The following is a 12,616-nucleotide window of genomic DNA, read 5'->3' as shown; positions in this document are numbered from 1 at the left end:
GCAGGCGGGGGGCAGAAGAAACTGGCAAAGGGCACAGGGTGTCCCAACCACACCCGCACAGGGCCGGAGGGGGGGGTTGGGGGTGGCAGGAGAACAGGGGAAGCTGACACCTGTCTGTCTGACTTGGGAAGGGGCGGGGTGGGGGAGGGAGGCCTTTACTTTTAAAACACATCTATCTGCTAAAGTGCTCCGGACAGCTGGCCGCCAGCCAGGGGGCAGGGCACCTAGGTCGGCCTTCCCAGGGCCAGCAGGTGGAGGCAGGTGTGAGAGGAGGGGCTGGGCCTGGGCTCGTGCATAGTGTGGGCTTTTTGGGCCCAGAACAGCCCGCCAGGGCCGAGGCAGGACAGGACCACAGCAGAACAGCTCAAAGTGCCTGTTAGGGTTGGCTCGAAGCACAGTGAATCACGTTCAGGCTTGGGGAGGGCTGCCCGGGTCCCGGGGCCCCCGCCGGTGGTGCGCCGCCCAGCCCAGCCTCTCCCGCCCCCTGCAGCTGCGGCCGGGAGGTGCGCGGGCTGGTGGCAGCGGTGCAGCCCCGCGGTGGGGGCGCCGGTCAGTGCCTTTACCAAATGCCGCTTGACCTGCCGCCAGGGGGCGCGAGGATCCGGGCCGAGGCTCGCTTTGGAACGTGGTCGTCGATCTGAGAACCTGCAGGAAAGGCAGTGCGGCGGTGAGGGGGGGGGGTGGATGCGCGCTCTGGCGTCTGCGCGGCCTCCCCCTGCGCCCGGCGAGCCCCGGCCCCCCGGATCCTTTTCAAGTGGCGGCCACAGTCCCGCCACCAAACAGTCCGAGGGAGCAGGCATCCTCCGGCCTCCGCTGGCTGCCCACCTAGGGTCACCTCCCAATGTGGCCCCCCACTCTGCATGCTGGGTCTCGGGGATTCCGCACACGCTGGGGCCAGGGTCCCACCCGGGGACAGGATAAAGCATGAAACCAGCAATCAGCCGCCCGCCCGGCTCTCACCCGAGAGGCTGAAGCTGGACTCGTGGAGGTCCCGCATGCCCCCGTGCCGGGTGACGGGCCGCGTGGGCGTGTCGGCCAGCGGCGTGCCCATCTCCTTTTTCCCCGTATGCACGACAACGGCGACGTCCCCCAGGTAGGGAGTGCGGTCCACTCCCTTCATCTTCAAGGTCTGTGGAGGACGGGGAGAGAGGCAGAGGGGAGAGACGCCGGCCCACTGCCCGCGCCCCCACGGGACCCAGGGGACTGCTGACTTGCTCCAGCCCAGGGCCTGGGGAGTTTTCTTGTGGCTCTGGGGCACCTGTCACACGAAGCCTTTGCCTGTGGTCTGACAGAGGCTAAATAGGCCGCCGCTGACAGCTAAGTCCCCCAGGGTAAGCCCAAGGGTTAGGCAGCCTTTTCCCAAAAGTTGCTTCTTGTTCTCGCTGCCATCTTTGGCCTAACTCTCTGTGTCTATGTTAGCAGGAATAGCCCGGTCTTCAAAGACCTCCTTTCTTCTAGAGCTGTGAGCGATGATTCCTCCTTCGCAGCTTTCTCCATGGGGGCAGGCTGTGGCTTCTGCACCAGGACTGCCTCCTGCCTCGGCTTCGTTAGCCAAGTCCCGGGCAGGTGCTCCGACTGGGTCTGCGCGGGTCACCAGCCCTCACGTCCCTACTGCTGAGGTGGAGACTAGGAACGCGCCCCTGGGGGCAGCCTGTGATCTAGTGGCTAAGACGTCTGTGTCACACATTGCAGTACTTAGGGTCCACCCCGGTCTGGCTCTGGCTGCAAACCCCGGGGGCAGTGATGCTGGCTCAAGTACTTGGGTCCCTGCCGCCCACATGGGAGACCTGGACCGGGTTCCCAGCTCTGGCTTGGTTTAGGCTGTTGCAGGCTTTTGAGGCACCAACAAGCAGATGGGGATTGCTCTCTCTCTCTCCCCCTCCCTCTCAAACAATTTCTTAAAAATTAAGAAGAAAAATAAGGCACACCAGGAGTTGGCAGCTTTTCTACATTCCCAAGGTCAAGTTGGAGGGAAGAAGCTGCTGCCCAGCAGGACAGACACATCACTCCTGGGGTGGGCAGGCTTCCACTGTGGGCCTCAGTGAACACACACGTCCCGCCACTCCTGGACACACCCGAGTACAGCCGCCGGCATACAGCAGCTCCATATTTAACTGTGGGTAGCTGCCAAACCGCGTGGCTGCACCCCATCCTGTCCCTTCCAGCAATGGCCGGAGCTTCCCGTGGCCCCGCCTCCTCGGCCACACTGCTGAATCCCACGCGTGCGCACGGTAGCACCCTCTGTACGTGAAGCCACCGCCCTTCCAGGTGCATTCTGGGAGCAGGGCACGGAGCCTCCGGTCCCCCTGGAGGGAACCAATCTGCATTGGGATTTAACATTGTTTTCTGGAAGGCCAAGCCCACTCCCCACAGCAGGTCTGGCTTGGCATGTCTCCATCTGTTGGCTTCTGGGAGAGAAGGGGCCTTGGTGACTGAAACTGGGCCCTCCCATGGGGAGAGCAGAGCAGCAGCCTTGATCTTTCTTCCTTCCTTTCTTTCTTTCTTCCTTTCTTTCTTTCTTTCTTTCTTTCTTTCTTTCTTTTTTTTTTTTTAAGATTTATTGATCTGGAGGGCAGAGCAACAGGGAGAGGGAGTGGGGGGAGAGAACTTTCACTTGCTAGTTCACCTCCCCAAATGCCTGCACAAGCTGGGGCTTGGCCACGGGTCTCCCACCTGGGTGGCAGGGACTCAAGTACTTGAGCCATCGTTTGCTGCCTCGTAGACACATGAGTAAGGGAGATGGATCAGAAGCCGAGTATTCGGGACTGGGACTGGCGCTTGGTGCAGGATGCTGGCATCCTGAGCAGTGACTTAACTCGGCCCTCAATGTCCACTCTGGCGGCCTTGATCTTTTGGTGTTAAAACGCCTGTTTACCCTTGGGCTTTGGACAAAGACGGCTTCCCAAATACCAGCTCTGCCCCCACTGACTTCCTCGAGAGCGCGGGAGGGAGCCAGGCAATGGCAGCCCCCTCGCCCCGGGGTGGGGGCTCCTGAGCCACATACCAGTGGGCACGCATTGCCATCTTGGGCCTCAAAGAACCCGGGACTCTGTCTGCCTGGTCATTGGAAGCCCTATCTGGTATTCAGAGAAGGGACAGGGAAGCCAGCACGTGCCACCTGTAGCACACGCCTTGCTCAGTGCTAGACGGAAGGCAAGAAGAGCGGGTGGGAAGGCAGGGCGAGCCAGTGCCGGCAGGTGCACCTCCCCCCCCACCCCCCCGCCCGCTTACCTTCTCTCTCTGAACCAACTTCTTGTAGACCGTGTCTGGGAAGGACCTCAGCGGGCAGAACTTGCCGGTGCCCTCGGCGCACATGAAGACGCCGTTCTCGTAGACGACACGGCCCCGGCTGATGGTGACCAGGGGCACGCCGTGACAGCGCATGTTCTCGTACAGGTTGAAGTCTCCCCCCTGCACCTGGGTGCTGGCCGAGATGGTCCTGGCGGGGAGGCAACGGTGGGAGAGGAAGCTCTGAGAAAGAAAATGGCTGTGACCGCTGGACAGGACGGGACGATCCCCAAGGGCTCCCCTAAGTGAGCCGCCGAGATTCACGGGTTGAGATCTTAACACCAGAACCTCAGAACGTGATCGTATTCAGGGACAGCGCACTTTGAGGGTAACTGAGGCAAATGAGGATATATGGGCTGCCCTGGTCCAATTGGACTGTGTCCTTGGAGGAGGAGGAGGCCAAGACTCTGGCCACGGGGGTCCCACAAAGGCAGGCCCACATGAGGATAGTGGGAGAAGCTGGGGTCCTCTTTCTCCCGGCTACAAGAAGGGCAAGGAGTGTAGGCTTTGGGCGCTGGGCAACACAAGTCCCCTTAACACCCCCAGGCCCTCTAGTGCAGCACCCAGCGGCAGAGTTTACTTGGTGGCTTCCGGGTCCCACACCACCACGTCGGCGTCGGCGCCTGGGATGATGCGGCCCTTGCGGGGATACAGGTTGAGAATCTTAGCTGCGTTGGAACTGGTGACGGCCACAAAACGGTTCTCATCCATTTTTCCTCCGACCTGAAACATTGCAAAAGTGGGAGGTCAGCCAGGTAGGTACCCGGGGTGTGCCTCAAATCCCTTGTCCTCTTTTGTTATTTTAAGCATCTTTTTGTTTGAGAGAGACCGACAGTTAGACAACAGGGGAGGGGCAGGCTGGGGCCAAAGCCGGGAACCAGGAGCTCCATCCAGGTCTCTCATGGGGGTGGCAGGGACCTGAGCCATCGCCTCTGCCTCCAAGTGTGTGCATTGGCAGAAAGCTAGAGTTAGGAGCCAGAGCCGGGAAGCAAACCCAGTACTCCAGTGTCAGATGCTGGCCAGTGAACTGCTAGGCTGAACTCTGCAACCCGTGACCCTGACCTGTGACCTTTCAGCTCCCTTGCTCAGAACAGCAGTGCTAAGGAGACCACGCTGTGGGTGCCAGCTGCCTGCCTCGATGCCGTGAGCTCACTCCCCCACATCTCCTTCCCTGGGCAACAGCGCCCGTTAGGGATGAGCCAGGGGCTCCCGTGTATGTGCAAAGGATTATCTTGTCATCTCCCTCGGGTGTGGGGGTCCCATTCCAAGACCCCCAGTGGAGGCCTGGAGCTGAGGCTGGGATTGAGCTCCATGGGGCCAGCCCCCTCTATCTGCAGGTTCTGCGTCAAAAATATCTGGAAAAAACTGGGTCTGCCCCGCACACAGACAGACTTCTTTTGCCTGTCATTATTCTCTAAAAATAGCCACTATCTACGTAGCGTGTACATTGTACCAGGTAGTATAAGTAATCTAGAAAGAATTTAAAGCATAAGGGAAGACTGTGTGGGTTGTTCACAAACCCCCATTATCTAGAAGGGACCTGAGCATCCACCGATCCTGGCACCCGAGGAGGGTCCTGGAACCCACCCCCGACACGTCCCGAGGACAACCGTATCCGTGTGCTGTTTCCCACACACACACACCTGACTTACAAATTAGGTCCGGGAAGAGAGCATCAATAACTAACACACAACGTACTGCAATAAAAGGTACTTAACCCTCCCAGTTGTTCATTCGTGGAACTTTCCATTTAGTATTTCTGGGCCGTGGTTGGCTGTGGTCACTGAGACCTTGGAAACCAGGCGAGGAAGCAGCATTTCCCGTGCTCTGGGATAGCATTCCCTCCTGTCCCTGTTCCCCACAAGCCACGAGGATACCGGGGACCTCCCGAGCTGCTGGCTTTGTCTCCAGCACTTTAGAGCTCGTACTGTGTGCGGAATCCAATCCGTGATAGATCAAGACCGAAAATACTCACTCCTCACGCGCAGAACAGGTGGTATTCAAATGAAGCCCCAGCCCCTATCTTTTTTGAAATGCAATTAGGCAAAATTTATCAACAGCCTTAAAAACATGTTCTTACATCGTGGCCCAGAAATCCACTTCCAGGAACCCACGCTAAGGGAGTGGCTGGAAAATGCTGTTGAGAGACTCAAGAGCAGAGGGGTCCCTGCAGCATCATTTCTGAGAGCGAAAATGAAAGAGCCCAAAGCTCCCAGCACCAGGAGGATTAAATAAAGGGTGGTGCCTTCCTTCCTGCCTTGGAGGAAATGCGATTCAGCCATCAGACGAGGATTGAGAAGAATCTCCGTGGGGTGGGTTTGGCACGGTGGTTAACACGCCACTTGGGACACCCATGTTCCACATCAGAGTGCTTGGGTTCCAGTCCCAGCTCTGCTTCCAATTCCAGCTGCCTGCTAATGGGCACCCTAAGACAGTAGGCAACGGCCCAAGGACTTGGGTCCCTGCCCCCTGCGTGGGAGGTCCAGATTGCGTTCTGGACTCCTGGCTTCAGCCTGGCCCAACCCTGGCTGTGGCAGGTATTTGGGGAACGAACCAGCAGTTGGGAGATCTTTGTCTATCTTTATCTCTTTGCCTTTCAAATAAGTAAAAATAGATAAATAATTTTAAAAATGGACAGCAAATAAATATACTTAAAAAAGAATTTTTACTGACATATGAAGACACTCAAAATATACTGTTAATTAAAGGCAAAAAGGGAAAAATTGAACCCAGTTATTAAAATAACATACAGTGCATCCCAGAACTAGAAAGAAATTCATCAGAATGTTAATAGCTTAATTTCTAGGCATGGAGTTTTGGGGACTGTCTTCTTTCTTTCTTTTTTTAAAAGGCTTTATTTATTTATTTGAAAGGCAGAGAGAGATCTTCCATCTGCTGGTTCACTCCCCAAATGGTCACAATGGCCAGAGCTGGGCCAGTCTGAGGACAGGAGCCCAGAGCTGCTTCTGGGTCTCCCACATGGGTGCAGGGGCACCAGCACTTGGGTAAGCTTCCACTGCTTTCCCAGGCGCATTAGCAGGGAGCTGGATCAGAAATGGAGCAGCTGGGACTCATATGGGATGCTTGGCACTGCAGGCGGCAGCTTTACCCACTACGCCACAGCCCACAGCGCCGGCCCCGTGGGGAATGATTTCTTACACTTTATGTATTTTCCCATAACTGGGTGAATACCTTTCTCATTGGGGGTAAAAGATCCTTGGTGGAACCTGCTCTCCTAAGGGCCTTCTTCACAGCAGAAGCAGAGAGGGGCTTAGGGAGAGGAGGGCCCGGGGACGTACCACGCCTCTCTCCCACACGACGCTCATGCGGTCCTGCACGCCGCTCACTCCGTGCGGGATCTTGGTGAAGTCCTCCTTGCCCATGGCCTTCTGCTTCGTGGTGAACGGCCGGTGATCCGACGCCACGATGTTGAGAGTATCACTGGGCAGATAGAAAGAAGAAGGGACCAGTAGGAGAGGGAAGGGACAGGTACAGGGAACACCTGGGCTCAGGGAACCCGAGACAGCCGACTCCCATCTCAGCTCTGCCACTTGGTAGACCTCTAATGAGTCACTTCAGCTGTGTGAACCTCAGTTTACTCATCTGCAGAATGGGAATATGAACAGACTGCCAGCGTCAGAGGTGACTCCAGTGACTGCTTTTGGGATGGCAATTTTTTCCTCAAAGATTTATTATATTCATTTGAAAGGCAGTTACAGATGGGGAAGAGGGGAGAGGAGAGAGGTCTTCCATCCTCTGGTTCACTCCCCAAATGGCTGCAACAGTTGGGGCTGGGGTCCAAGTGCTTGGGCCATCTTCCGCTGCTTTCCCAGGCACATTAGCAAGGAGTTGGATAGAAAGTGGAGCAGCCAGGACTGGAAGAAGCACCCATGTGGGATGCTGGCGTTGTAGGTTGTAGCTTAACCCACTGTGCCAAAGCGCCTCCCTGGGATGGCGATTTTTTAGGTGAAGATACTGCATCGAGAACAAATGGACTTAGGGTTCGGCTAAAGTGAGCCACACGCCAGCTCTGTCTCGTCAGCTCAGCAGCCCCAGCAGTGCCTGCTGGCAACGAGTGGGTGTTCAGCAAAACATTCCCAGGATCAGCGTTAAACTTTGCTAAACAACTCAGAGCCACAGCCTCCTTGGAGGAGGGGCTCTAATGTCCCAGCGGGAAAGAAGGAATGGACAAGATGGCAGGGAAACGTGACTTAACAGACCCAGCAGGCTCTGCAGGGTTCGTCACCAGTGCCATCCGTGACCACGGTCTTCAGACCATTATCAAGGCCATCTCCAGGCAAGGCTGCAGGTGGCAAAGGCATTGCCATGCCGCCCAGAGGCTCTACAGGTGGCCAAGATCCAGGGCCAGCCGGCAGCAGGCCCTCTGCCAAGCTAGGGGGCAGGCCCAGGTCCACGTTTAGACAGCGAGGGCTCACGGCAGAGGAGCAGAAGGTGCGGTCCAGCCCAGGGCACCCTCAGGAGGAAGTGCCCTTGCAGGCCAGGGTTGGGGGCTGGCTGCAGCAGGCTTCATGTGGAAGTGGGAGGGCCCCAAGGGTCAGCTGGGGGGGGTCTCATTTCACTCCACAGGAGACGCACAGCCTTTCGAGTAGCCGTGGCATCCACGGTGGCCACTGCGGCAGGGGGAGCGGGTAGCAGGGACCTTCTCTACGGTGGCAACTCTCTCGGGCCATTTGAAGTCAGGCTACCCAGAGGGATCTCTTCCGGGGGCTTGGCTCACTGCCCACGGCTCTCATCAGATGACTAAGGACCTTGGCCAAAGCCACAGTAAGATGATGACTTGGCGCTTTCCGTGCCCTGGGCAGGAAGTCCCCGGGCTGCGGAGGCTGCTCGGGGCCCTTCGTGGGGATGTGGAAGACACTGCTCCCTGGTGCTGAGGCTGTGTCACAGACCCCTGAGGGACCCCCTCCTCCAACCACATCCTCCACACCGGCAGAGCCCACCAGAGACGAATGGAGTCGTCAGGGTTTCGCTTTCTCCATGGGGGCCTCTGATCCCTGGGCAGGGCCTGGGTCAGAAGGGGTCCCTGTTGAAGGGTCACAGATGGCAGGTCAGGCACCCTGGAGTGCACCCCCAACTCCACAATTTGAGCACCCAACGCAAAAGGCTCCTACACAGTGGGCGCCCACTATGCAGGTGCAAATGAACAAGGTCTCATCTCACCCGAGAAGGGATTCTGGGTTCTTGCAACGCTGCCTGAATCTGGGAGATAGGAAACCCCTGAGAGTTTAAATCATGAGTGGCTTTGTCAAGTGCACCCTTTAAAAAATGGACCTGTTCAAGTGAAAACATGTGAGCCCTTTAAGAAATCAACTTCCAGTAAAGGACAAATCTTTATAGATTGCACTTTTTATTCCTACATAGCCCAAGAAATCACTTTCTAAAGTAGATAATTATGAAACAGCTCATATTTTCTTATAGGAATGGGAATTGGTGTCTGGATTTTCTACCATGAATTTTGCGTCATACAAATTACAACCAACAATAAGCTATACATAAAAGCAAGATGAAAGTCATCTTACATTCCTATAAATGAAGTATTAAAGTTACGCTCCAAATCCCATGAAGCAGCACACATTATGGCAAGCACTGATTTCAAAAGGGATTCAAATTCTTCTTGTAACACACGAAACCATGACTTTACTTAAGGAAAACAATTGGAGCGCATTTGACAAGACAGGCTAGATAAAAACTCACCCTGCTCAGTTCACGACAGCTCCTCCCCTGCCTACTGGATCTGCATGGGTGGGGGCACTTGTCATCTTTCTGTTCTTTCAGTAAATGGTGCGTGCAGCAAACTGAGGGATTTAAAAAGCTTATTTGGCCTTGGAAACAAGCCCGAGCTACTATAGTGAGTTCTTGACCATCAATTGTTCTGTTGTCTTAAAAATAATGGACAAAGGGCCAGTGCTGTGGCATAGCTGGTAAAGCCACCTGCACCTGCAGTGCCAGCATCCCACAGGGGTGCCGGTTCGAGTCTCAGCTGCTCCACTTCTGATCCAGCTCTCTGCTGTGGCCTGGGAAAGCAGTAGAAGATGGTCCAAGTGCTTGGGCTCCTGCACCCTTGTGGGAGACCCGGAAGAAGCTCCTGGCTCCTGGCTTCGGATGGGCACAGCTCTGGACTTGATTTCCCACCAAGGCAGGCCCTGGAGGCAGTGGTGATGGCTCAAGTAGTGCAGGAGATCTGGACTGCATTCCTGGCTCCTGCCTCCACCCCCAGTCCATCCCAGCCCTAGTGGTTTCGGGTATTTGAGGAACACATGGGCAGATGGCAGCTCTCTCTCTCTCGCTCACTCTCTCTCTCTCTCACAAATAGATAAAAAAATAATAACGGCGACGAGGAGCTGACCTTGCATTTCTCCTTCCATCTTTACCCTCCAAACTTACTTAGATCTGTAGGAGCTGCTGCTTCTCCCAACACTGAAACTGTGGGACTGGACAAAGCCATCGCTGCTGTGCCGAGGCGCATGCCGGCCCTCCCCCACACGGAGCCCCTCGCTGCCGTCCTCTGCTCATGTGTGGAAAGCCCCCCCCCCCCCCAGGCCTTTACCAGACCAGGATGACTGAAATCTAAGGACAGGGATGAAATAAGTGCCCCATCAGCTCAAGAGAGCCACTCTCCGTGGGGCCGGTCACTTCCTGCCACCTCCCCACATTCCCCTGGAAGGGGGCGTGTCAGCCCTCAGCCCCCTGGAAGTAGGAGATGGGGCCCAGAGGGGTCTGCCCTGCGGAGGCTCCCACATGCTGGTCTGTTGGTCTGCATCTCCCCCTGCTGGAGCTGAGCTTCCACACCCTCTCCCCAAAGCCTAGCAGGTTCAACAGGTTCCCGTGTGGAGAATGGAGGTGACAGCCGAGGGCGCCTGCCTGGGGCTGGCAGAGGCGTGGGTGCTTCCTCTGGGGCCTGGCTGCCTTGCCAGGGTCCTTGCTCATGGGCACTGCCAGTGCTGGGAGCTGGGTGTGGATTAGAATGCCCCCGCTGAACCGCAGGTGGGCGGGAGAGCGGCTTTCCAGCTGGTGGGACTTTAATATCCAGAAGCCAAGAAAGCAAGGGCCACGCCCCAGAAATGTCACTAGAGGCAGAAAGAAGCTGCAGGCAGGCACTGGGGCGAAGCCACACCTCGCGGCTGAACCCCACCCAAGTCGGATGGTCATTCACTGGCTTTCTCCAACTTAGGGAAAAGCAGCGCTGGAAAGAGGGGAGTGGAGATCTGGAGGGAGGGTGTGGGTGGAAAGAGGGAGAAAGTGCAGAAGAAGGGGCCCACACTGCAGTGTAGTAGGCTAAGCCTCCACCTGCGACGCCAGCATCCCATATGGGTGGGCGGCAGGGTCGAGTCCTGGCTGCTCCACTTCCAATCCAGCTCTCTGCTGTGGCCTGGGAAAGCAGTAGAAGATGGCCCAAGTCCTTGGGTCCCTGCACCCTTGTGGGAGACCCGGAAGAAGCTCCTGGCTCCTGGCTTCGGATCTGCATAGCTGTGGCCATTGTGGCCATTTGGGGAGTGAACCAGCGGATTGGAAGACTTTTCTGTCTCTGCCTCTCAAATACATAAATAAATCTTTAAAGGAAGAAAGTGCAGAAGCAAAAGGGAATGAGGAAGGAAGAGGAGCGCACAGAGGGGCCGTGCACACAGGACAGGGAGACACAGGCAGGGGCACGTGTGCTCCACGGTGCCAGAGGCCACGCCCAACAGCTCCCCGCTGGGCTGCAGCCTGAGACCAGTGCTGGCAGCTTTCAGAAACTACCGTTGCAGGCTTAAGTATGTCTTGGAGTCAGAAACTCTCACTCCAAACCATGTGGCCAGAGAGGCCTCACAGCACGGCCATCATCTGCTGGGCCCCGAGAAGGTAACGAGAGAAAATGCCACCCTGCAGGCACAGGGAGCCCCGCCCCGTCTCATCTGCTTCCGGAACACCCACTGAGCCCCCAGGCGGCCGTCGCTGAGATGTCTTACTTGGCCAGCAGGCTCATGAGGTAGGTGGAGGTGTTGGTGTCCAGCCTCAGGGGAGGCACCGTGACGTAGGCGGCCGCGTGGGCCCAGTCCTGGTGGTAGTAGTGCAGGCCGGTCAGCGTGGCGTGGGCCGTGGTGGTCTCGGCCAGCACGACCTTCCCTGCAGGAAGAAGGGTCCCAACCATAACCAGGGGGCCACGGAGCCCGAGAGACCATGGATCTGAGCCTCCCGTTTTACAGGTGTAGGGGTGGAAGTGGGAGACAGAGGGGCCTTGCCCAGGCTGCCGGACGGCTGAGAAGCCAGCTGGGGTCCAGCCCCCGGACGACCCTGTTTTCCTGCGGACTCCTGGCAAGGGGAACAGGAGGCTGTGGACCCAGGGCTGCTTGGAGGAGTCTGGCTGGGCTGAAGCACCAGTGTGTGCAGGGAGCCGTGGGACATGAGGCTGGACAACGGGGTGGGAGCGAGCAGGGCTGCCAAGGCCACACCAAGGAGCAGCCTGGGCAAGCGGACACTGTAGCAGCTTCAGGACAGTCGCGGGGGGCTGGATCTGTAGCAGGGCCAGGGTTCAGGGTGCTGGTGGGGTGGGGGGTCAGGGCAGAGGAGCCACAGCAGTCCAGGAGAGATCCCACAGGGGCTTCTACTGGGGGTCGAGTGGAGGGGTTGCCGTCTAGAGCGCGACCAGTGGGGGCTGCCATGCCCTTGCCTCTGAGTTGCAGCCCAGGGCTGTGACTGCCACTTTGCGGCACTAAGCCACAGCACGGCCAGCGGGACGGCAGGTGTCAGCCCCAGGTGCAGCGCCAGCGCCCCCCAGTGGCCAGTGGGATGTAAGAGAAGCTGGGCCCACTGGCTGGCATGTCCCCACGGACTTCCCAGACTACCCCACTCCCCCTGAAACGTGCACTGGAGCCCATCCAGGAGTTTATGTTGGATGCCAAGGCAACCGCTAGTGAAACCCGAGAGAGATGTTCCCAGGCCCGGCGGTGGTGGCAGTGTCCCCGAAAGCTGCTATACATGCAGGTGTGCAGAGGAAAACACTCTGATTGCAGAGGACTGAGCCAGGTGAGTGCAGGGCAGGGCTGAGGAGAGAGGGGCAGGTGCTGGCCCTGGGCGTGCTCGAACCCCACCTCGTAGCCGAGCCCTGTCCGTCCAAGCCCAAGGACTCACCTTGCATCTTAGCAGCTGCGATAACATCACCAGCCGAGATGCTGGACACGTTGACCAGGTAGATCGGACAATGAGTCTAAACACAAGGAAGAGTGGGAAGTGGGGGGGCAGCAGCCCATGCACTTGGCAAGCACCCCAGTCACCCGGCCACACTGATCCTGCTCCCGCCCCAGGGGACACAGGGCCGGCAGCCAGAGCG

The 12,616-nt window shown here is 57.5% G+C and overlaps 1 protein-coding gene across 1 annotated transcript in view; it reads right to left on the bottom strand.

The window, feature by feature from the left end:
* Nucleotides 1-559: 559 nt before the first annotated feature.
* The window catches only part of DPYSL5 (dihydropyrimidinase like 5), a 44,764-nt gene continuing 32,707 nt past the window's right edge, over nt 560-12,616 (bottom strand). Inside the window, exons 6-12 of the mRNA XM_062210163.1 lie at nt 12,418-12,493; nt 11,256-11,412; nt 6,588-6,729; nt 3,869-4,011; nt 3,232-3,439; nt 961-1,129; nt 560-645 (exon numbers count right to left, since the gene is read on the bottom strand). Coding sequence (XP_062066147.1) covers nt 560-645; nt 961-1,129; nt 3,232-3,439; nt 3,869-4,011; nt 6,588-6,729; nt 11,256-11,412; nt 12,418-12,493 — 981 coding nt within the window. The remainder of the gene's footprint in view (nt 646-960; nt 1,130-3,231; nt 3,440-3,868; nt 4,012-6,587; nt 6,730-11,255; nt 11,413-12,417; nt 12,494-12,616) is intronic.

The sequence above is a fragment of the Lepus europaeus genome, chromosome 13 (genome assembly GCF_033115175.1).
Source record: "Lepus europaeus isolate LE1 chromosome 13, mLepTim1.pri, whole genome shotgun sequence".
NCBI lineage: Eukaryota > Metazoa > Chordata > Mammalia > Lagomorpha > Leporidae > Lepus > Lepus europaeus.
This window is presented reverse-complemented; position numbering and strand designations above follow the sequence as displayed.